The 26,118-nt window shown below is 40.6% G+C and overlaps 1 protein-coding gene across 1 annotated transcript; it reads left to right on the top strand.

Annotated features, from left to right (window-relative positions):
• The first annotated feature begins 924 nt into the window (after positions 1 to 924).
• Positions 925 to 25,246, top strand: LOC112221855 (spermatogenesis-associated serine-rich protein 2). Its single transcript, XM_024384247.2, has 13 exons — positions 925 to 1,080; positions 13,248 to 13,603; positions 14,666 to 14,745; positions 14,930 to 15,038; positions 15,199 to 15,248; positions 15,667 to 15,904; positions 16,047 to 16,229; positions 16,326 to 16,461; positions 17,101 to 17,159; positions 19,982 to 20,091; positions 20,246 to 20,348; positions 22,177 to 22,310; positions 22,438 to 25,246. The coding sequence occupies exons 2-13, from the start codon at positions 13,579 to 13,581 to the stop codon at positions 22,714 to 22,716; spliced, it is 1,506 nt and encodes a 501-aa protein (XP_024240015.1). The 5' UTR covers positions 925 to 1,080; positions 13,248 to 13,578; the 3' UTR covers positions 22,717 to 25,246.
• The last annotated feature ends 872 nt before the right edge of the window (positions 25,247 to 26,118 follow it).

Genomic DNA, 26,118 nt, shown 5'->3' with positions numbered 1-26,118 from the left:
CCGCATCTCAGTGTTTGAGGTGTCACTACAGACACCCTGGTTTGAATCCAGGCTGTATCACAACCGGACGTGATTGGAAGTACCATAGGGTGGCACATAATTGGCCCAGCATTGTCCGGGTTTGTCGGTGTAGGCCGTCATTATAAATAATAATTTGTTCTTAACTGACTTGCCTAGTTAAATTTAAATCAAATTTAAAAATACATTAGGAAGGAAAGAAATTCCACAAATTAACTTTTAACAAGGCACACATTTTAATTGAAATGCATTCCAGGTGACTACCTCATGAAGCTGGTTGAGAGAATGCCAAGATTGTGCAAAGCTGTCAAGGCAAAGGGTCGCTTCTTTGAAGAATCTACAATAGAAAATATATTTTGATTCGTTTAACATTTTTTTGGTTACTACATGATTCCATGTGTTATTTCATATTTTTGATGTTGTCACTATTATTCTACAATGTAGAAAATAGTAAAAAATAAATAAGAATCCTTTAAAGAGTAGGTGTGTCCAAACTTTTGAATGGTACTGTGCCCAGTATTTGGGTATGTTCCAGATAGACTCTGTGCAGATTATCAGATCTTTACAATGCCTGGAGAATATCAGGCACCACATCAATGTCAAGATCCTGTAACACTGTGTATCATTTTAGTGTTATACTTTTGTGGTCCAGGTCAAAGGTAATTAGGAACCCACCGTGCAAATAGACATGACATGCCACTGCAGCCAGGATTGAGCCCACATAACTAGCTCTCCCTCTGCCGTCATCTTTTTTACAATCCTATAATTTGCACAGCGCTCCATGATCCCTGTTCAGAATATCAATGGCTCATAAAAGTTATAATACAGTCAAGACTACCCCTTGAAATGATCAAGAGTATGTGTTAATAATTCCAATTTACATAAATTCACGCCTCTATGAACTCATTCGCGTTGTCCAAAGGTTATTTTGGCATGCGTGGCGTGCATGACCGATTTCAGTCTGTTCGGAAGTGACGACGTGGATAGATTTGTGACTAAGCCTGAGGGCAAAAATATTGGAGACCATAGACGACTGGTAACGTTGCGGAGAAAGACACCCAGGTAAGTGCTGAATCACTCAAAAATACAAGTTTTATATAGCTAGCTAACTACATGGCTAGCAATCTTAGTAAGTTAGTAAACAGACCCAGTTAGCTAGTTTGCTGTGTGCCACAAACTGGAGAGACAAGAGCGTTAGCTAGCTAACGTTAGCTAGCATTGTCAATTGAACTAGCGGCTAATTAGCTAAGGTTATTAATTTAACTAGCGTAGTTGACGGTTAATACAGTGATAAACTACACTGCAGTCTCAGGGGGCTGTGAAAATATTAACGTTAGTTAGGTAACGTTAATAACACCAATAGCTTGCTAGTTACCTTCCTTGCGAACAGTTCATTATGGATTTGGCACGTTATTTTAACAAAGCGAGAAGAGTTAACGTTAACTAGCTAGGTTAGCTTGCTAACGCGTTGGGTGGTCTCTAGCACTAGTTTTCTACATTCCATAGATTATTATGATGGTACCCGGCCAGTTAACGTTAGTTAGTTAAATAAATACACTTAGGCCAATGTATATAGCTAGCAACAAGCTAAGTATAAAATGGGGCAAGTTTGGCTAGCCAGGACTGGCGTTGCTAAGATACAGTCACCAACACATTGCACAAAATTTCTAGTTTGGGACTTCGCTACCTAGCTAATTGGCCAGAAATGTGTTTTTTAATTAATAACTAGAAGCAGGTAGCGAGCTAACGTTAGCTACTGGTGGTATTTTTCAGAAGCTCGCACAGACGAACGTATTAGGTTGCGAAGTATTTTAAAGGGCTAGTTTACCCAAATAATGTTGCCTTATCTTTACTGAGTGGTAACGTTATATTGCCCACAAGAGACAGACTACTAATATATCAGATTTGTTCACTAGCGAAGTTAGTTGCCATGCTGTGGGAGCACACAGGTGAATGTAGCAATTGTTTGAGAATGGATTAAAAATAAAATCCAATGGCTTATTGTCATTACACACAAAATCGCTCTGGCTATATGTCAGTAAACGTCGGCAAAAAAAGTGTAATTAAATTGTTGCCAGCAGCACAATTAGTCACCAACTATATGGATAACATGAAAACTGCCTGTTCTGGGGTGAGTAAAATGGTCTGAGTGAGGTGTTCTCTCATTTGTGTCTGGACGTAGCTAGCAGTGTGCGCTCTGAACGCTCCAACGGCTGAAACGCTTGAGACAATCTGACATGGCACTGCTCTGAATTTACGAACGCCCAGAGCGCACTATGACCACACTCGGCACTCCAGATTAAGTTTATGAACACACCCTAAATTAATTGGTCTCGTACACAAATGTGCAATTGTTATCGCAGGTACAGCGAAATTCTTGTTTCTAGCTCCAACAATGCAGTTATACAAAATACCTAGCAATACAAAACAATACACACATAATCCCAAAAGTTAAATTCAAATCAACAGCGAACGTGTGTGTGCACGAGGTTCAAAAGTTAGTCACTTAGACGTTTCCTTGTTTTTGAAATAAAAGCACATTTTCTGTCTATTAAAATAACATATAATTGATCAGAAATACAGTCTAGACATTGTTAATGTTGTAAATGACTATTGTAGCTGGAAACTGCAGATTTGTTTTTGGAATATCTACATAGATTTACAGAGGCCCATTATCAGCAACCATCACGCCTGTGTTCCAATGTCATGTTGTGTTGCCTAATCCAAGTTTATCATTTTAAAATGCTAATTGATCATTAGAAAACCCTTTTTCCATTATGTTAGCACAGCTGAAAACTGTTCTGATTAAAGAAGCAATAAAACTGGCCTTTAGACTAGTTGAGTATCTGGAGCATCAGCATTAGTGGGTTTGATTACAGGTTCAAAATGGCCAGAAACAAATGCATTTCTTCTGAAACTTGCCAGTCTATTCGTTTTCTGACAAATGAAGGCTATTCCATGTGAGAAATTGCCAAGAAACTGAAGATCTCGTACAACGCTGTGTCGAACAGCGCAAACTTTCTCTAACCAGAATAGAAAGGGGAGTGGGAGGCCCCGGTGCACAACAGAGCAAGAGGACAAGTACATTAGTGTCTAGTTTGAGAAACAGAGGCCTCACTAATCCCCAACTGGCAGCTTCATTAAGTAGTACCCTCAAAACACCAGTCTCAACTAGAGGTCGACTGATGATGATTTTTCAACACTGATACTGACTATTGGAGGGCCAAAAAAGCCGATACCAATTAATCAGCCGCTTAATTTTTTTTTATATATGTATGTGTGTGTGTGTGTGTGTGTGTGGTGTGTGTGTATATATATGTGTATATATATGTGTAATGACAATTACAACAATACTGAATGAACACTTATTTTAACTTAATATAATACATAAATAAATCAATTTAGTCTCAAAAAATAATGAAACATGTTCAATTTGGTTTAAATAATGAAAAAACAAGGAGAAGAAAGTAAAAGTGAAATATGTGCCATGTAAAAAAAGCTAACGTTTAAGTTCCTTCCTCAGAACATGAGAACATATGAAAGCTGGTGGTTCCTTGTAACATGAGTCTTCAGTATTCCCAGTTAAGAAGTTTTAGGTTGTAGTTATTATAGGACTATTTCTCTCTCTACCATTTGTATTTCATTAACCTTTGACTATTGGATGTTCTTATAGGCACTAAAGTATTGCCAGCCTAATCTTGGGAGTTGATAGGCTTGAAGTCATAAACAGCGCTGTGCTTCAAGCATTGCTAAGAGCTGCTCGCAAACGCAGTAAAGTGCTGTTTGAATGAATGCTTACGAGCCTGCTGCTGCCTACCACCTCTGACTGCTCTATCAAATGATAGACTTAATTATAATATAATAAACACAGAAATACGAGCTTTGGGTCATTAATATGGAAACTATCATTTCGAAATCAAAAAGGTTACTCTTTCAGTGAAATACGGAACCGTTCCGAATTTTATCGAATGGGAGGCATCCATATGTCTAAATATTGCTGTTACATTGCACAACCTTCCATGTTATAATTATGTAAAATTCTGTCAAATTAATTACTGTCTTCGTTAGGAAGAAATGGTCTTCACACAGTTCGCAACGAGCCAGGTGGCCCGAACTGCTGCATATACCCTGTCTCTGCTTGCACAGAACGCAAGAGAAGTTACACAATTTCCCTAGTTAATATTTCCTGCTAACATGCATTTCTTTTAACTAAATATGCAGGTTTAAAAAAATATACCGGTGTATTGATTTTAACAAAGACATTGATGTTTATGGTTCACGAATGCGCTTGTTAAATCTGCACCTGTTTGGCGAAGTAGGCTGTCATTCGATGATAAATTAACAGGCACCACATTGATTATTTGCAACGCAGGACAAGCTAGTTACACTAGTAATATCATCATCCATGTGTAGTTAACTAGTGATTATGCCAAGATTGATTGTTTTTTTTAATAAGATAAGTTTAATGCTAGCTAGCAACTTAACTTGGCTCCTTGCTGCACTTGCGTAACAGGTGGGTCAGCCTGCCACGCAGTCTCCTCGTGGAGTGCAATGTAATCGGCGTCCAAAAATGCAGATTACCGATTGTTATGAAAACTTGAAATCGGTCCTAATTAATCGGCCATGCCAATCGCATAGCCTGTTGGAAGGCAACAGGTGCAGCAAATAGGCTACCAAATAGATGATTAAGTTGCGAATATCAGTGAAAGAGAGGCCCAGCCAGGCATATAGCAATATTTCAAAATACAATCGTGGGAATTGCTATTGCTTCAAAGAAGACAACGAAAAGACTAAACTAAAAGACATATCATATTTCTCAACCTAATTGTGCTTACATTATTGTTAGCACTAGTGGAGTATTGGCCATATCCCCGGTGAGCGTGCGTATTCCGTTTTTAAGCATGGGGTCAGTGCCACCTTGAAAAAAAATATAAGATTCTGTTCATCTCTCCAGTCAAGTGTAAAAGAATTGCATAATAAAAAAAGGCCTAATTTTTCCTGTGCAAGGAAAGAAAAAGGAAGATCTGATCTAGCCTAGGCCTACCACACCACATGCTGCATTTAATTTTTTTTTGCAAACAGTGATTGAGTTATATTATTAGCTTAAATTATGACTATCCAATGTACCAATCACATTAGGAATAGTCAGATATCTTACATAACTCTGCGTATGTGATGACGCATGGAATGCACCCCCCATCGGCCCTACCCAATGACTCGTACATATGGCATGCCAATCACCAACACCTGAAATTCCAAGCTCGTCAGTCAAATGATGAACTACTTAGTATAGAATTTAACATTTCTTCTAACTGTGAAATAAATATGATCATACTAGTGCCAATATTGTATTGTCACCGTTTCATATAATTGCTGACAGAGAATTTTCTCCTCAATGTCCAATGAGCGGAGCACCCATGCCATTCAAATATATGCAGACTTGTTAGAACTTCAGCTTTAAGCACGGGGATTTTTTTCCTTCTGTGACCAAGAAAAAGGAGGTATTGTTTCATTTTATGAAATTTTTTCATGAATTGTGGGGTGTGAAACTAGACATTTAAAGTCTGCTCCGATAAGAGAGTGAAAGGGGAGAGCAGACAGATGTCAGTCGGAACCTGTCCAGAACCGCTCAAAGTCCCCCATATAGGTGTCTTTAACATATAATATTAATGGTTGGTGGCTAACCATAGGATGCATTGCAGTCTCTCCTTGTCCATAAGAAACCAATATGTAATTCATTTAGGTGAACTATCACTTTTTAAAATAGGACTGTAGAAAAGCCAGCTTAGAGGTACAGGTAACTGCCAAAGTAAAGAAATGCCAAAGTAAAGAAATGCCAAATGGACAAATCAGGTCCCTCTACCTAAATTCACTCTGGATGCTGCCTTTTTGTTGTTAAAGCCTAATGAACCTAGAACTACATTGCCAATGACCAAATGAGTCAATTTAATGTAGCCTATGGATCTGGGCAAATTCAATTGTTGTATTCGGCGCATGTGACGAAATATGATATATGATCAAATGAAATTGTCACATGCGCCGAATACAACAGGTGTAGACTTTACAGTGAAATGCTTACTTACAAGCCCTTAACCAACAATGCAGTTTTAAGAAAATACATAAAAAAATGTAAGAGATAAGACGAACAAATAGTTAGAGCAACAATAAATAACAGCTTGCGGTAGAAGCTGTTTAGAAGCCTCTTAGACCTAGGTTTGGCTCTCCGGTACTGCTTGCTGTGCGGTAGCAGAGAGACCCGTCTATGACTAGGGTGGCTGGAGTCTTTGACATTTTTTAGGGCCTTCCTCTGACACTGCCTGGTATAGAGGTCCTGGATGGCAGGAAGATTGGCCCCGGTGATGTACTGGGCCGTACGCACTACCTTCTGTAGTGCCTTGTGGTCGGAGGCCAAGCATTTGCCATACCAGGCAGTGATGCAACACGTCAGGATGCTCTCGTTGGTGCAGCTGTAAAACCTTTTGAGAATCTGAGGACCTATGACAAATCTTTTCAGTCTCCTGAGGCGGAATAAGCTTTGTTTTTCCCTCTTCACGACTGTCTTGGTGTGCTTGGACCATGTTAGTTTGTTGGTGATGTGGACGCCAAGGAACTTGAAGCTCTCAACCTGCTCCACTATAGCCCCGTCGATGAGAATGGGGGGCGTGCTAGGTCCTCCTTTTCCTGTAGTCCACAATCACCTCCTTTGTCTTGATCACGTTGAGGGAGAGTTTGTTGTCCTTGGACCACACGGTCAGGTTTCTGACCTCCTCCCTATAGGCTGTCTCATTGTTGTCGGTGATCAGGCTATTGTGTCATCAGCAAACTTAATGATGGTGTTTGAGTTGTGCCTAACCGTACAGTCATGAGTGTGCAGGGAGTACAGGAGGGGACTAAGCACGCACCCCTGAGGGGAGCCCGTGTTGAGGAGCAGTATGGCGGATGTGTTGTTACCTACCCTTACCACCTGTTGGCGCCTGTCAGGAAGTCCAGGATCCAGTTGCAGAGGGAGGTGTTTAGTCCCAGAGTCCTTAGCTTAGTGATGAGCTTTGAGGGCACTATGGGGTTGAACGCTGAGCTGTAATCAATGAATAGCATTCTCACATAGGTGTTCCTTTTGTCCAGGTGTGAAAGGGCAGTGTGGAGTGCAATATAGATTGCGTCATCTGTGGATCTGTTGGGGTGGTATGCAAATTGGAGTGGGTCTAGGGTTTCTGGGATAATGGTGTGGATGTGAGCCATGACCAGCCTTTCGAGGCATTTCATGGCTGCAGACTTGAGTGCTACGGGTCAATATGCCGCGTTCACATGCAATAAGAGTTATCGAAAGTTCCTCCACATACGAGCCTCCATATTGGAATTACAAGTGGGAAACTGATAATGTTGCAGTTGCAATGCTCGTGATGTAGAATTGCATATATATATATGTGTATATATACACACACACACACACACACACACACACACACACACACACACACACACACACAGGATTAATTAGAAAATAAAAGCTGTAATTTTTTCAGTGCGTGACAAATGAAAGGTGTGGCTTGTGTGAAGAGGGTTAAATGCATGTGTCTCATGCCTAATGCGTGAGTTGGCAGCACTGCAAAGTAGTTTGGTTGGATCAGTGTGTCATGTCCTTTGATTACACAAACTACAAAGTGGTCCAGATTCTAAGCAAAATCATTTTCCAATGTATTTATCCATTATGGAACACACAGCCTGGTGAGTCTTTCAGGTGGTGTAATCTGTCTCTGAAGTCCTAACAACTTTGATCAACACAGCTACACTTTTTATCTGAGGTTATCTGTGAGTTTTCTGAATCTAGGCCCTGCAGGATGCATTGTCTGTAAGATAATGACTGATTGAACTATCAGTGCTGTTCACCTCACAAGACAGTGGGTTACCAACATCTTGAGTTATGATGACCCGTGTCAATTCGCTTCACGCTTCAAACGGACCTCAGTTTTTAGAATGTAGGTCAATTTATATATTTTATATTGCATGATCCTCTTCAGTGTTTTGCCTAAGTCAACACATTATGTGTAACCTACTTGGGGAATCAAGCACCATCCCTCTTGATAAACACAATGCATTAATGTCTTGACTGACTTGAAACATTGTTGTGCACATGCTGGCGTCACTTGTTGACAGTGCATATGTTTGATGTGTTCAAAGGTGTGGTGGCATGCCATGCAGTAAGTGTGACGTAAAGGGATAATGAAAAGGGTGTGGGTTTGCACAGTAAGTTTCCCTTTCCATGATTGCTGGGTCAGAAAGAGAAACCTAAGTGGGAAACAGCTGGCCTATAAATGAGTTTACTGAGGGTGGTGTTCAAGGTTCTCAAGGATCAAATACAATTTTATGTCTCATGCTTCGTATACAGGTATAGACTAACAGTGAAATACTTACTTACAGGCCCTTCCCAACAATGCAAAAGAAGAAAAGAGAAACAGTTCAATTTTTTAAAAATATTTTTTTTTAACCATTATTTAACTAGGCAAGTCAGTTAAGAACAAATTCTTATTTTCAATGATGGCCTAGGAACACTGCCTTGTTCAGGGGCAGAAAAACAGATTTTTGCCTTGTCAGCTCGGGGATTCGAGCTTGCAACTAAAGGTCGACTGATTAATCGGAATGGCTGATTAATTAGGGCCGATTTCAGGTTTTAATAACAGTTGGAAATCTGTATTTTTGGACACAGATTGTGCCGATTTATTTGTATTTATTTTTTACACCTTTATTTAAAGGTGTAACAGCAGTGCGCTCTTTATTTAACTAGGCTAGTCAGTTAAGAACACATTCTTATTTTCAATGGTGCCCTAGGAATGGTGGGTTAACTGCCTTTTTCAGAGGCAGAACGATAGATTTTCACCTTGTCAGCTCGGGGGACCCAATCTTGCAACCTTACAGTTTACTAGTCCTTGTGCACTCCACATAGAGACTGCCTGTTACGCGAATGCAGTAAGCCAAGGTAAGTTGTTAGCTTGCATTAAACTTATCTTATAAAAAACAATACATTAATCATAATCACTAGTTAACTACACATGGTTGATGATATTATCTAGCGTGTCCTGCGTTGCATATCTGACTGAGCATAAAAGTATCTATCTGACTGAGCGGTGGTAGGCAGGAGCGTAAACATTCATTCAAACAGCACTTTAGTGTGTTTTGCCAGCAGCACTTCATTGTGCGTCAAGCATTGCGCTGTTTATGAATTCAAGCCTATCAACTCCCGAGATGAGGCTGGTGTAACCGAAGTGTAATGGCTAGCTAGTTAGCGTGCGCTAATAGCGTTTCAAACTTCACTTGCTCTGAGCCTTGGAGTGGTTGTTTCCCTTGCTCTGCATGGGTAACGCCGCTTCGAGGGTGGCTGTTGTGTTCCTGGTTCGAGCCCAGGGAGGAGCGAGGAGAGGGACGGAAGCTATACTGTTACACTGGCAATACTAAAGTGCCTATAAGAACATCCAATAGTCAAAGGTTAATGAAATACAAATGGTATAGAGGGAAATAGTCCTATAATTCCTATAATGACTACAACCTAAAACTTCTTACCTGGGAATATTGAAGACTCATGTTAAAAGGAACCACCAGCTTTCATATGTTCTGAGCAAGGAACTCAAACGTTAGCTTTTTTTACATGGCACATATTGCACTTTTACTTTCTTCTCCAACACTTTGTTTTTGCATTATTTAAACCAAATTGAACATGTTTCATTATTTATTTGAGGCTAAATTGATTTTATTGATGTATTATATTAAGTTAAAATAAGTGTTCATTCAGTATTGTAATTGGCATTATTACATCAATTTTTAAAAATCGTCCAATTTAATCAGTATCTGCTTTTTTGGTCCTCCAATAATCGGTATCGGCGTTGAAAAATCATAATCAGTCGACCTCTACTTGCAACCTTCCGGTTGCTAGTCCAACACTCTAACCACTAGGCTCCCTGTGTGTAGATTAAAGGAACACTGCCTTGTTCAGGGGCAGAACGTATTCAAGCACCATTCCTCTTGATAAACACAATGCATCAATGTCTTGACTGACATGAAACATTGTTGTGCACACGCTGGCATCAGTATTCAAACCCCTTCACTTTCTCCACATTTTGTTACGTTATAGCCGTATTCTAAAATGATTAAATTGTTTTTTAAATTTCATCTACACACACTACCCCATAATGACAAAGCAAAAAAACGTTTTTTAGAAAAAAATTGGCTATCACATTTACGTAAGTATTCAGATCTTTACTCAGTACTTTGAAGCACCCTTGGCAGTGATTACAGCCTCAAGCCTTCTTGGATATGACGCTACAAGCTTGGCACACCTGTATTTGGGGAGTTTCTGCCATTCCTCTCTGCAGATCCTCTCAAGCTCTGTCAGGTTGGATGGGGAGTGTCGCTGCACAGCTATTTTCAGGTTTCTTCAGAGATGTTAGATCGGGTTCAAGTCCGGGCTCTGGCAGGGCCGCTCAAGGACACTCGGAGGCTTGTCCCGAAGCCACTCCTGGTTTGTCATGTCTGTCTGTCAGGTTTAATTCACCCAAAGAATTAGGTCTCAACTAAATCATGATTCAATGGTTTCTTCTCCATGCATTTGAACCAAACCGAAAATATGCTGCTGCCAATTACAATATTGAATGCAGATTGTATAGGATGTTGTGCCAGACAGTAATTTATTGATTTCTTTTAATGTTTAATGACTTATGCACCTACCAGTCAAGAGTTTTAGAACACCTACTCATTCCACGGTTTTTCTTTATTTGTACTGTTTTCTACATTGTAGAATAATAGTGATGACATCAAAACTATGAAATAACACATGGAGTCATGTAATAACCAAAAAAGTCTCAAACCATCCAGCGATATGATGAAACTGGCTCTCACGAGGACAGCCACAGGGCTGAAGACCCAGAGTTACCTCTGCTGCAGAAGATGAGTTCATTAGTTACCAGCCTCAGAAATTGCAGCCCAAATAAATGCTTCAGAGTTCAAGTAACAGATACAGCTCAACATCAATTGTTCAGAGGAGACTGCGTGAATCAGGCCTTCATCGTCAAATTGCTGCAAAGAAACCAGTACTAAAGGACACCAATAAGAGACTTGTTTGAGCCAAGAAACACAAGCAATGGACATTAGACCAGTGAAAATGTGTCCTTTTTGTCTGAAGTCCAAATGTAAGATTTTTGGTTCCAACTGCCGTGTGGGTGAACGGAAGAACCTCCGTGTATTTCCCACCGTAAAGCATGGAGGTGTTATGGTGTGGGGGTGCTTCGCTGGTGACACGGTCAGTGATTTTATTTAGATTTCAAGGCCCACTTAACCAGCATGGCTACCACAGCATTCTGCAGCGATACGCCATCCCATATGGTTTGGGCTTAGTGGGAATATCATTTGGACCATTACCCAACACACCTCCAGGCTGTGTAAGGGCAATTTGACCAAGAAAGAAAGTGGAGTGCTGCATCAGATGATCTGGCCTCCACAATCTCCTATCTCAACCAAATTGAGATGGTTTGAGATGAGTCAGACTGCGGAGTGAAGAAAAAGCAGACAAAATGTGCTCAACATATGTGGGAACTCCTTCCACACTGCTGGAAAAGCATTCCAGGTGAAGCTGGTTGAGAGAATGCCAAGAGTGTGCAAAGATGGCCTGGTCTGTAATTATGTTACCAAAAACCCACATCTTTAAAATATTTTTAAACTTCCCTTGTGAGGGAGGTAGACCTACCAATTAGTTAGTGGTTTTACTGATACATTTTGTTTATGAATTATTAAGCAATTAAAACTCAATGGGAAATCATAGTAGTCACAAACAACAGTTGGGTCACCTGCTTCTGCCCTCCTTTCCACTGGTATACTGTTCATGTATGTATTTTTGGTCAAAGTAATACTGTGAACAGTTTGGAGAACCTCTCGCTCTGCCGCTCGGGCTCCAGTTAATGCCACCTCTGCCGGCTCTTACTTACACCTACTGTCACATACCGCATACCCTCTTTCCATTTACTGAAACGAGCATCCTCATCCACTGAGCACCGACCAACACCAGATGTCCATGAATGTTGAAAAGTAGTTTACATTTGGTCAGTCTGCCCTGGCCAGACCAAATCTAAACCAATCAGACATTTCACAACTTTGGAAAATCCTGTACAGTAGGGCACACTATAGTACAGTATAATGTAGTGATTGGGGGTGGTCAATACAGTTACATATCGGGATATTCTTTTTGATATATAATTTTGACAATATGGCTTTTATTTTTGCACTAATTTTCAATACCTGCAGGTGCTCCACAAAAACTCCAGTATTTTTCCTTATTTGAGTTGGAGCCCAATATTGTTTTTATCACTTATTTCCATGACTGATCAAAACTTTTCTCATGGCTTCTGTTGTCCCTCTCAATACATCTCGAATCTCAATACATATTGTATCGGCACCAAAGTATTGTGAAGTCAATGGCAATTCCCAGCCCCAGTATTGTACTATACTGAACATATCTACTGAACTCTACTGTACAGTACTCTGTGATGTCCAAACTTGTGAAGCATAGACATCTATGATTGGTACATATTTGTTCTGTTCTTGGTCTTGTTTGGGGGCGGAGCTCATTACAATAATAGCCCGTGTGTAGAATACCCAAATATACTAAAGAGAGCTACTGCATATTTCTGCCTTTGTACCTGTTCAGGATGCTTCACCTTGAAGAGTGACATTCAGTTCCATAATAAGCCTATACATTTCTGTATAGTGCAGTTCAGGAACCCATGATGTAAATTCACCTCACCTACTGTAGTTCAACAAGTAATATATATATATATATTTTTTTTAAACTCAAGGGGTCCTGTCATGTATGTTTTTGGTTGCATAAATGAGGGAGATTTGACCATAATTCTGTAACCAAATTTAGCATCTGCACACTTCTTCAATTAAACATAGTAGTCCTTGTGCATAGAGTTGTGTCATTAATTTTCTGGCATACTTTTTTTGGGGGGCGGGCATTTTTAAGTATAAATTCTGACTCAGTGTAATTCCGGCACCAATGTTATAGTTCTTCTGCCTGAATATGCTAAATGTTATGACTTTCCTTTTTGTGCATTTGATGGGTCAACATTCATTACGAACTACTAGTTTGTTCCATTTGATCGTCTCATGAAACTCCGTTTTTAATCCTGTGTGCTTATTACATCCACCCTAGACAGTAACCTTATTTCCCTGTCTCCTTTTTTCAGAGTTGGATCAACTTTGTGGAGAACGGAGAAGAAAAGTTGAATCCAAGCCTAAGTGGTGGAGGCCTGATCTGACCCTGCCTACTCCAACCCCTCCTACTGCCAGATTTGTGAGCCTTTGTTGGCTTCCTGTCTGAGAGGGAAAAATCAAGGAGGAACATTTCTACAAATGAAGAGCTGAAGTCTTCACATAGGAAACAAGTTCAAACTGAATATCTGGAAAAGTGCATTATTTTATTGATTTGTTTTTGACTTGAGCTAAAAACTTGGACACTATACACTGGGATCAGTTGGGACTTACTTACTGTACCTTTTAGACTAGTGGTGTTTCAACATGGCGAAGAAAAACAGCCAGAAGGGTATGTGTGCTACCATTCGTCTTTTAAAAGCAGATGAACTAGTATTGATAATGCAATAGCTAGTGTGTGCATGCTTTTAAATGTGTAGAGTTGATTCTCAAAACATAGCTGGTGGAATGAGCAGCACTTGACATTGCAACTTCATCAAGTGTCTACCAGACCTCTTATTGAGTTAGAATGGATCCTTTCAAACACAATAGCTGGGGATAGCTGAGAGAGATTGACAGCAATATGAACTCATGTCCGTGCAGTCCACTTTGGATGGGATACCTTTAGAAGGGTCCCAGCTTTTCTCCGGAATAAAATTAAGCTATTTCTGAAATGAAGCTCACCATTAGGACTGTCTTTGACTTGCAGAGCACAACATTTTCTGTTGAGTTTGCCATTGTTAAACTGTCCTCTGGCATTCTTTGGTCATGCCACATGTATTTGGGTCACAGCAACCCAGCTGTTTCTCATCTCATTGAGCTTACTTTGTTTGGGGCTGTAATTCTTATCCATCTGATGCATAAACCCCCTGCTTTGCTGACTCATTCTGTTTCTACAACTCTACATCAGTTATAACCGGTTCAAATTCAATGCAGATCTCGGGTCCTTTACGGCCAGTCCAGATGCCAATATTTCTTGAGTTTAATCTTATGGCTCCAGGGCCAGTTCTTTTTGGTCCTAGCATATATAAATCCAATAAAAGTGTTGTAAAATCTTTAGGCCTCAAGCAACTTGAAACAGTTGTTAAATGTGTACATATTTTACTTGAGAGGTCATCAAGCATCTTGTCACATTTGCCCATAAAGGAAATATCTGGGTCCTAATAGGTTTTTCATGTAAATCACCTCTTCTGTCTGTTCCACATGATTTATGATAATCCCTGTGTTCTCTGCCATGGTTTACTTTCAACACAAATAGGCCTAACTTTGAATGTCCAGGAATGACTAGGTATGGGGAGAGTTTTGTTTAGCAAATGATGTGCCTATGTACTTACAATTGTTTTGCAAATAGACATGGGTCCAGCAGAAAACAATGAGAAATTTCAAATCAACCCTTTCTCCCTTTTTCGCACAGATACCTCTGGTATGGTGTTTGACACAAACTTGAAAATGGTTATGTCCCAGGGAGGGACTTTTGAGAGAATGAAGGAGAAGGTAAAAACTGCTAATTATTTCTCTCTAGGCATAACATTCCAATTGCATTGATTTGAATACATTAAGTGCTATTCCTCTTTAGCTAGTAGGTTTTATTGGGTGAGAATGCCCATGGCCTTAGGATATGTATCACTATGCTAAACCTTAATTTGTCAGATCGTTCTCTTATTTGTTCTCTTCACAGATCAGTGCTGTCAGGGCCGTTGTTCCCAACAAAAGCAACAATGAGATAGTTCTGGTCTTGCAGCACTTTGAGAACTGCGTCGATAAGGCCGTCCAGGCTTTCCTAGAAGGTATGGAAATGCCATAGTGATAATTCTTGTTGTGATATAGAACACACACTAATGAATGGAAAATACCTTTTTGATTTCAAATTTAAGAATAAACTGGTTCAAACTGCGTACATTAAGTACAACTTTGTCACCCTCTTATTACCTGATGTTTTCCTCTCAGGTAGTGCTGTGGAAATCTTGAAGGAGTGGAATGTAACTGGTAAAAAGAAGGTAAACTTGTTTGTTGTCCTATACTGCAGGGTATTGCATTCTATATGCAAGGGCAACATGAGTATGAATGAAATTTAGTGTCATGACGTTTTTAAGTACGGCCTATCCCTCACGTGATTGAGACGGCACTTTTTAAAACAAGTTCCAAAGATATTCTTCCAGTGACAGCTCATCCAGATGTTGATGGAAAAATGCTAACTTTAAAAGCAATTAACTTTAAACTCTACATGTTTGTTTTATTATTTTTTTCACCTATTTTTATTTGATGTCAGAAGCTCTAGCTGAAAATATGGCATCTGTCATGAGGACCTACAACCTGCTCAACCATTGCTATATATGAATTATGGATGAACTTCAAAAGCTGTTTTAAGTTTATATTCTAGTAGTTAAAATCCAACTTTGATTATTCAACATCCAGCCCAAGAAGAAAAAGAAGCCCAAGCCCCAGCCAGAGCCAGAGCCTCTGGCAGAGGAGCCTGCTCTAGCCGAGACCATGCAGCCCTCTGAGACTGAGAGTAAGGAAGCTGTGAATGGGTTCCATGCCAATGGCTCCGTGTTGGACGGAGACTCACTAGACTCTCTGAGTGAGCAGTTGGATTCTGCTTCCTTGGACGCAGCCGAGTTGGATTCTGAACCTGCCACGTCGGACATTACAGGTATTGTAATGGAGTGTTTTCAGTCGCTTTATTTTATCCATCAGACGGCCTTTGAATTGTTGCGACAATATAAGACTTTTGATAATCCTCCATGTAGTTGAAACCAACCCCTACAGATCAGAAAACATCTTTCTCTTAACAGGTGCGGAAGCAGACTCTCTTTGTAGTGGCCCAAGCCCCACCCCTCACCATGCTCAAGGAGGAAGGAATCACCAGCCTCCCCGTGGCAACAAGTTCCGTTCCAGAACTAACTCCCAGCCATCCACTTCCCCTGCGCTCACCACTGACGAGAACCAACAGGGATCCTCTGGAGCCAAGAAGATTGGTTAGTGACAAATTTCTTTAAAACAAAAATGGTAATGATTTTGTTTTTCTAAGACAATAGGTGATGTCTAGTCTAACCCTGTTCTTTGACTCTCAGCGCCCAACATTGACCGCTCTGTGAAGGACCTGCAGAGATGCACAGTGTCGCTCACTCGCTACAGAGTGGTGGTCAAGGATGAGATGGACTCCTCTATCAAGACCATGAAGCAAACATTTGCTGAGCTCCAGAGCTGGTAGGTACATCTAACATTTCCTCCACTACATTAGTTTGTAAAGTTGTAGTTTATATTTGGAATATTAACTTATGGTGGGATATAACAGCACAAATTCCCTTATGTTAAGCAATTTAGGAGCCTTGATTTTAAGGTCCAATGCAGCCTTAACCTAATAGCAAATCATTTTTGGGTGACAACTAAGTACTTTACTGTGATTTGTTTTCAATTAAAATGGTAAAAGAGAAACAAATAGCTTCTTAGCCAAGAGCAATTTCATAAGCAATAATTTTGCTAGGACTGTCTGGGAGGGAGGGGAGTTCTTTAAACTAGCTGTTAATGGAAGAGATTATTGATTATTGTTAATTAAGAAATTATTTTTATTGGCCTATCCACTAATTTATCACCTGATGTCACCAGGCAGGCTGAAGCTCCAAGTGCATTGCTCTCAACTCTGCTCTACAACAACCACCACCAATATCTATTTCAGTGTCGCATGTAGTCTATTGCTGTAGTCTAACCAGTGTTATTGTAGTATAGAAATGGTGAGTGTAGCCAAAATCAAAGTACAGAGACTATCTTAGAAATCTAAGGAATCACGATCCCTTTATCTTAGTAAAGAATGTCATTTCATATCTTTCCCCTCCCCCGCTCTCTCAGCCTGATGGACAGAGAGGTTACTCTGTTGACAGAGATGGACAAAGTCAAAGCAGAAGCCAGTGAGTACAACACCTTTTTAATTAGCATTTGGACTTCAATGTATATTATACTTTACTTCTATTCTTACTATGTTTACATTTTTTCCCTGAAAGCCTTTGTCCCAGAGTCGTCCTGCTCTCAATTGGTCGAAATGTTTAAACTTATTTTTCCATATATAGACACACACACCCTATGTGTTTGAATACATATGCACTGAGCTTGTCTGATGCTTTAAGCACACTGTTAGATTAAATAATTAAGACCCACAAATGACTCCGTCACTGTTAAAAATGTAATGGCAGCGAGTGCCTGTGTGAGTGGTGGGCATGGTCTCGCTCTCCTCCCTACTGCAGCGAAAAGGCACCACAGCAAGTGTTTATTGTGCTGTTCGTGCTGAAGCTGCCACATCATTACAGCCATTTAGTTTATTTTTTTCTGACTGGAAAGTTCTGTTACCGAAATTCATAAGTTGTTTATGAAAAACATTCCCTATTCTCCCATAGCTCTCTTTATGTGCATCATGTAAGCATCGCATGTGTATGACCAATGGGGCCTGACCTATAGCCTATCATAATCACATCGCTAAATTGGTTATAACAAACTTCGACAATGTCGACAGCAAAATAAAAGTGGAGAAAGTGAAAATGAAACTCGAAAAGGGAGAATGTTTACTGGTTGCTAAGGAGGGAAAGGGGACGTCAGATCTATGGAAGACATTTGGCTTAATTGTGGAAACTTCTGAGGATCAAGAGGGAGATAAAGAAAAAGGGGGGTGTAGGACCAAGCGTTGGTGAGCATTGTGTGCCAAACGGTTGCTTTTAAATGACAATATTAAACATTTTTCCTGACCCTTTGGAACAGTGTAAACAACACTAAATAAGTGTAACAGTGTGTGCTAACAAACAACATAAGATGTATGTAAAGCCTTTATTACAGTAGACTAAACGGTTGCATGCCTTGAATTGCGGTTTAGGCTAATTATTAAAAGCTCCCTTGTGTTATTTCATTTTAAAACTAAAATGCTTGATTGCGTTTCAAAGCATAAATGTCTTGTGCTTTTTCATGGCATGAACGAATGAAGGATTGATTGATACAGTAGCCTATAAATTGAAATGTAGGCCTAAGTAAGTTAAGGTATTAAGACTTAACAGGATGCGCTCTTGGGCCTACAACTCGATGGTGGTTATACAAGGATACTATACTAAGCTTACTAATGATAACGACATTACTTATTATGATGATCATAATAATTGTAAAAACAAAGAGATTAAGAGGATTTAGGAGTGTGCATATCTGACAAACAGATGCTGTTAGATTACAATATAATTTTTCTGCCTGTTTGGAAAGGTGTAAACGACACAAATTAAATGCGAAAAGACTGGTATTACTTAAAACTAACATTTGTGTAAAACCTTTATTACAGTCAAATCTGTGAAATTTCTTTATCTGATGTTTAGCTGTTACAGGAGGCATGGCGCTCACGGAATCAGTAGGCTATTAAACACTCAAACAGGCAACAGAAGCAGGATCTGTCTTATTTCTGTAGATGTATATGGATCATTTATAAAGCCAGGTACATTTTAACAGTTAGGCTATTGATTATAGACCTAATTAAATTGAGGTTTCTCCTCAATTTTCTTAGACAATTAGGTCTAAAGCATTGGCTGTTTACTCATCTCTGCTGCTGCCTCTGCACATTGTTCTCAATCCCAATATGTTGGTTAACTTTGCTATTATGCACATATCAACATAGGGAAATGCACCAATTCTACGGCGCACTGAAGATTGTTTCAGAACCGCGGTCAGCGACCGTATCCAAAGCGGGAGAAAGCACGTTTGTTCTAAAATTTTATTTGTTAATGTTGCACTTAAAAAAAGAAAAAAAAGAAAGTACTTTAAACATATACAATTTCAGTAACACGTCTTGGTGATGGACTGTGCCATCCCTGTGGCCTCCGCAATGGATTAGTCCACTGAAATATGCTCTAATCAGACAGGTGTCTTGTGAACCATAAACTAAGTTGTGACTGCTTGACTAAAGAAATCTGTCCACCAGCAACCTATCAACCAAACAAAATACTAAATGGGATCAGCTCTACAGTTAAGGTATTCCAAATACACTGTCTTAAATGCATTTCCTCAGGGTTATTTTAGATGCTAGACATACCAGAATCTTCTATGTAGTGAAACATGACGGAGCAAGACTGCATATTTCCACAAGTGGGCCATTCTGCCCTCATTCTTTCCTTCTTCCCAATGCACAGTGTTGTGTGTTCTGAGTCTGGAAAAAGTGAATAGTGTCAGGTGTCATGGCAGACTAAATGCTGTCTTTGTGTCGAGGTGTGTGGGGAATTGAGGGAAGAAGAGGGAACACTAGAGCAGTTCTTTGACATTACAAAAACCCAACATTCCTTGAAATGTACCCGTTTCAGCCCTAATCTCCGCTTGTTTAGATGTGTTACTGTTAATGGATGAGACTTGCTTTCTTCCCTCCCTCCTCATGAAAAAAGTATTTTCTGTGTATCAGTTGCCAAGGAGATTCAAATGACAAAGTGCTCTTCCTCTCATGTTTTGCATGTGTTTATTCTCCCCCCTCCCCCTCTGTCCTGATAATGGTCAGCACCAGGAAAAGCCTGTGGAGTTATTTATGGATGCAGGGTTGTATCTGATCTATTTTGTAGAAACTAGTCAACTAATAGGCCTACCCTTTACCTTATAATATTGAGGACATGCCTAGTCCCAAGTTTCAGTATGGTATTGCCTGCGTGTGGATTTCTCTCTGTACAACTGAAGGCCTCTGAATATGGGGTGACGTGGTCAACTAATAATGTATCTGTTTCAGTGGCCATTTTGGATGGCCGTCAAAAGAGAGCAGAGGAGCTCCGCAGGCTGACTGACCAATCGGCATCCATGTCTGAGGACCAGCTGAGTGAGCTTCGTGCTGACATAAAGGTAAGTTGACTACCATAATAACACACACTATATAGTCAAGACAATTGTGCAACCGGCTTAGGAACTGTGTTGTATGGGAATTGAGCCATGATCTGACCTAAGACAAGTCCGTAACCCCTGGTCAGCGATGATATGTTTTCTAATTTTTTTGCAGCACTTTGTGAGTGAGCGTAAATTTGATGAAGACCTGGGAAAAGCTGTGAAGTTCACTTTCGAGCTAGAACCACTGAAGACAAGCATCACAGGATTTGGATCAGGTACAGTCCTTTGTTCTTCTCTAGTTGATGTTTTTTCTCTCACAGAAACTCATTGTGGTAGTACAGTATTGCATTGCTATTTGGAGGGCAGTATATCCATATCCTTGATAGTAACACCCACAGAATTAAATAGAACATGTACAGTATTTGTATAATAAACTCAGCAAAAAAAGAAACGTCCTCACAGTCCACTGCATTTATTTTCTGCAAACTTAACATGTGTAAAAATTTGTATGAACAAAACAAGATTCAACAACTGAGACATAAACCGAACAAGTTCCACAGACGTGTGACTAACAGAAATGGAATAATGTGTCCCTGAACAAAGGGGGGTCAAAATCAAAAGTAACAGTTTCTGGTGTGGCCACCAGCTGCATTAAGTACTGCATTGCATCTCCTCATGGACTGCACCAGATTTGCCAGATCTTGTTGTGAGATGTTACACCACTCTTCCACCAAGGCACCTGCAAGTTCCCGGACATTTCTGCGGGGAATGGCCCTAGCCCTCACCCTCCGATCCAACAGGTCCCAGACATGCTCAATGGGATTGCAATCCGGGCTCTTCTCTGGCCATGGCAGAACACCGACATTCCTGTCTTGCAGGAAATCACGTACAGAATAAGCAATATGGCTGGTGGCGTTGTCATGTCGGGATGAGCCTGCAGGAAGGGTACCATATGAGGGAGGAGGATGTCTTCCCTGTAACGCATAGCCTTGAGATTGCCTGCAATGACAACAAGCTCAGTCCGATGATGCTGTGACACACCGCCCTAGACCATGACAGACCCTCCACCAAATCGATCCCGCTTCAGAGTACAGGCCTTGGTCCATGCACATTCGACGATAAATGTGAATCCGACCATCACCTCTGAGACAAATCTGCGACTCGTCAGTGAAGAGCACTTTTTGCCAGTCCTGTCTGGTCCAGCAATGGTGGGTTTGTGCCCGTAGGTGACATTGCTGGTGAGGACCTGCCTTACAACAGGCACTCATTCCAGCCTCTCTCAGCCTATTGCGGACACTCGGAACACTGATGAAGGGATTGTGCGTTCCTGGTGTATCTCGGGCAGTTGTTCTTGCCATCCTGTACCTGTACCGCAGGTGTGACGCTCGGATGTACCAATCCTGTGTAGGTGTTACACGTTGTCTGCCCCTGCGAGGACGATCAGCTGTTTGTCCTGTCTCCCTGTAGCGCTGTCTTAGGTGTCTCACAGTATGGACATTGTAATGTATTGCCCTGACCACATCTGCAGTCCTCATGCCTTCTTGCAGCATGCCTAAGGCACGTTCACACAGATGAGCAGGGACCATGGGCATCTTTCTTTTGGTGTTTTTCAGAGTCTGTAGAAAGGCCCCTTTATAGTGTCCTATGTTTTCATAACTGTGACCTTTATTGCCTACCGTCTGTAAGCTGTTAGTGTCTTAACGACCGTTCCACAGGTGCATGTTCATTAATTGTTTATGGTTCATTGAACAAGCATGGGAAACAGTGTTTAAACCCTTTACAATGAAGATATGTGAAGTTATTTAGATTTTTACAAATTATCTTATTCTGTTTTACCTTTTTATTTAACTAGGCAAGTCTGTTAAGAACAAATTCTTATTTTCAATGAAGGGGCAGCCTGTTCAGGGGCAGAACAACAGATTTGTACCGTATCAGCTCGGGGGTTTGAACTTGCAACCTTCCTGTTACTAGTCCAACGCTCTAACCACTAGGCAACCCTGCCGCCTCATCTTTGAAAGATAGGGTCCTGAAAAAGGGATGTTTCTTTTTCTGAGTTTGTATCTCTAAGGTAACGCCTGCCCTTGTGTCACCCCCCCCTTTCAGTGTACCACCCTCAGACGGGTTACTCCAGCCGCTCCCGCTGTAGCTCCACCACCTCCTCCATCACAGGCCCAGGGTCCGTAGAAACCCCACCTCCCTCCAGCTACGAAGGACGCCCTACCCAGCCAAACAAAACGGTTAGCTCACAAAGCAACCATAAACATGCAACTAAGTTCTCATTAATGTTGTCTCCTTAGGAGTAATAATTATCAACACATGATTGTTTTATTTGATTTAACTTTGATTTTAAACTTGAACTTTCAGACTTTCCTAGGCAACAGGCGTTACACAGCGGGTCCAGGGTACCACTCTGGTGGGCAGCGGTATAATGGCGGCTCCTATCGTGACAGGAACCCCAATCGTGGCGGCTACCGTTCCCAGGGCTACCAGGGCCAAGGCGATGGCCCCAGCCATCCTACTGCCACACAATCCTCCAACTCCACAAGAGCCCCTTCCAACTCCGCTCCATCCTCTTCTTACCGTCAAGACCACCCTTCTCATAACGGTCTGCCCCAAAGGCCTCCGCGGACACACTGCCCCTGACACCGGAATTACCTGGCCCATTTGTCAAACCCCCTACTAACCCTGGCATTCCACCCTCAATACCCTGCCCCCTCCACCCCACTAACTCCTCTCAATGAAGAATAGAATACAAGTTTACATATTTTTGTCAATTGAGCTGTAGTGCCACCCATAGGCAACCATTCATCCTCCTAACTTGAAAATTAGCTACCCATGTTCTGCCACTTTCTCCATACTTTAGAATTAGCTATTAAGACCTATTTTCTCATGCCTGTTGATATAGCAGCTACCCAGGTCCCCTTATGTGAGTCTGTGATTTAATATTTGCTATTTGAGGCCAGTGTTCTGGTGATGTGTTTATATGCATTTTGTAGCATTTTTATTTGATCTGTTTTTGTTCTTGAGCATCAAATTAATTTTATTTTGCTTTAGGTTGCAAGTTTTTTTGCAGTGTATCAAACCATTTCAGTTCCTTATTTTAGACGATACATGACACCCTTACAATGGTTTCACAAGTATGTATGGGAGATTGTCATCAATGGCATAGAATCAACACTACATAATTGTATCTTATTATTTTAGAGCTTCCCATATATGCTGGTTGTTCCTGTAAATAATATGTACTCATTGAAATGTATGATGAATATGTTGTTAATCAGAACTAGCAGGTGAACCAGAGCGGTAATCACGTCGGGTGTTGCCTGATAGCAGTTTATTCCCTCCCTCACATGTAAATTCAGAATTTTTTTAGTGGATAGTTTTTCTGTCCTCCCTATTGTTATTGTATAATCCAAGGAGAGGGCTCTTTTTTTTAATCTTTTTTTTTAACATACATCCTTTATTATGTGGGACTCCACTTCTCAAATCTCAGGTATGAGAAAGGAACCTACACTCCCCTTCACATATGGTCTGAATTAGGACTTCCTTTTGTTAGTACATCTATTCTGCTGTTGTTTGGTCTTCTCATTCTTTCCTTATGTTTAGTGTGTGTGTCACAGGACCATAAACCACATTCACTTGACATGCTCGTATCACATTGCAACTTCCTTTGCCTTTCTAGAAATGCAGAGATGCTCGCATCACGAACACTGTTAAGCGCACACTCTTCTGATCTTTTACATTACTGAAAAGTGAGCTGTAGGAACGTTGTCCTTTTTTGATACGTTCACTTTCCTCTTATATCCTAGAGAAGAAAAAAAATTGGATGAAATTTGTCTATGCTGTTTCGGTCTTATTTTGAACATGTTTTATGGCTGCTGAGTTGGGACAAATTGAAATGGTAATGCCAGGATTTAATATTCTTTTTAATGTCTACAATAACTGAACAAAAATTTGGAGAAATACCTCATTGTTGCCCCTTGTACACTGCTTGGTAGCATAATGTTGCTTTTGGGACTTTGCTTTACAGAGGTCTGAATGCTCTTTTGAAATGGGGCTTGGTATGGCTTACCATTTAGCGAAAGCAGAGTCGTCTCATGTCAAGCTGCAAGGCATGTGTATAAGATCATACAAACTAGCTGTTTCCTCTGTGTACCAAAGGGTCATATTGATGAGTAGAATAATTGAGAGAAACTTAGACTAACTGCCCCCCCCAGGTACTTAAGTCTTCTAATAGGAGTGTAGTTTGGTCATGAGAAAAATAACTTAATTTTGGGTTTTGTTATATTGCACATCAATGTAAAGATTGTGGTTCTGGTTTGTTCAGTGGTTTACAAAGTATTCTGTGGAAGTGCAGAGTATACAGTAGGGCAGATCACTTGGCATGTATCAGCAACTGTGCTTGAGCAGGTAAGGCTTGGTAGCCAACACCAAGATCTTCCAGTCTTCAGCAAATCTTTCCTCATCTCAGATCTGCACTGTAAATATAGTCTCAGTAATCATAATGCACAGTAGTGGAGATGCATGCATTACAGTACAAAGCATTCTATCTCCACAACACTGCTAGTTGTTACCTTTTGGTGCTGTGCATGTTGAGGTTTGATTTTAATAGCTGAACTGATTCTGCATAGGGAATGAATGATGCCGGTCTCAATCGCTCTTTTACCAAATGTATGTAAAGTCACATTCACAGCATTCCAAACTATCTGGATAGGTTATCGCCAAAGAGATCATGTTGTCTTGTTCGAGTTGCTGCCTTTTTTTCTTACTCTGCTTATAAAAAAAAATGATTGTTTTACAATGGGATAATCTATTCTAGGTTGAGCAACATTGTTTCTTTTACATTTTTTCTTTACTGTATATATGTAGCTATAATTTAGTTGTGCTCACATGGTGCATTTTGTATGTTATATACATATTGAGCATATGGTTTACCTATGACAACTGTAAACTTAAGTGCCTTCTCTTGTCTCCCTCAAATTCATTCACTACCCCCCCCTTCCCTACCACTTCCACCCAGTATGGACCAAAGACATCTGCCCTCTACATCCATTCCAATACAAGCGCCTCTTGTATACACGGCCCTCCCCATCCATTCCAATAGAAGCACCCCACCCCCCCAATACACAGAAAGGCACACTTTTCCTTTACTATTAAACGATTGTTTGCAATACATTAGTGTCCTTTGTCTTAATCTGCACAGTCCATTTCAATGTGACTGTATTTTACAGATCCGTAGGTCAAGTTAACTGTAAGCAAAAAATAGTGATAAGCTCGCCTATCACCCCTCATTTTATAAATAACTGATCTCCCCACAATTTATATGGACAATGAAGCTTAAAGTTGTACATTTGGCTCTACACTCCAGAATCTTGGATTTGGTTTGTAAGAATTGTGATTTAATTTGCCATACTGGAGGAAGTAAGGTTGTTTAAGATGTTTGCGATGTTCTCCAATACTGGAAGGGGGCCCGATTGGGGGAAAGTTTCTGAACCCCTGCACTAGTATACCATCTTCAGCATTGTAGGTGTCTTAGGGCATCTTCAGGTTTGGTTTGCTCCTAGCAGAACTCTGCTAGGTGAAGAGAACGTCTGTGCTCACATCCTTCCTAAAGACCATCGCTTCAAAAATGAGAGAAAAGCGGCAGTATTACCGTTTGTCCCTCTTGAGCCACCGTAGCAACATAGCCGTAACGCTTCCTCACAATGGTCCGAATTAATCTAATTTGACGTTCTTGTTGGTCTTAGCCGTGCAATTGTACATCTAGCTAGGCTGTTTGGTGCAGTACTTCTCAAGTGAAAACATTTGCATGAAAACTAATAGTGCACTGCAGACAGTAGGGCCTAGCAGCTGCTGTGCTCTCGTTGAATGACAGCAAACACTTCATTGAAGAATCCCGTCTATTGTTCCCACCCCTATTGTTAACCAGTCAGACGATGCAAAACAAGTCACCATTTCGTCATATATGCATGAACTGTGGAAAAACGCATGTAGATGGAGTTCCTTTAGCTGTTGATTGGATTTCTGCTGTATTGCATAGACAGA

Source organism: Oncorhynchus tshawytscha, linkage group LG22, assembly GCF_018296145.1.
Source record: "Oncorhynchus tshawytscha isolate Ot180627B linkage group LG22, Otsh_v2.0, whole genome shotgun sequence".
Classification (NCBI taxonomy): Eukaryota; Metazoa; Chordata; class Actinopteri; order Salmoniformes; family Salmonidae; genus Oncorhynchus; species Oncorhynchus tshawytscha.
The sequence above is the reverse complement of the archived record's forward strand: the minus strand, read 5'-3'. Positions and strand labels throughout refer to the sequence as shown.

What these genes read in the sequence shown, in the direction of transcription:
- LOC112221855 (XM_024384247.2), top strand. Translation starts at nt 13,579, where the DNA reads ATGGCGAAGAAAAACAGCCAGAAGG. An exon ending in TTTGCTGAGCTCCAGAGCTG is followed by an intron (nt 16,462 to 17,100) that starts GTAGGTACATCT and finishes CCGCTCTCTCAG; the next exon opens with CCTGATGGACAGAGAGGTTA. An exon ending in CTACCCAGCCAAACAAAACG is followed by an intron (nt 22,311 to 22,437) that starts GTTAGCTCACAA and finishes TTGAACTTTCAG; the next exon opens with ACTTTCCTAGGCAACAGGCG.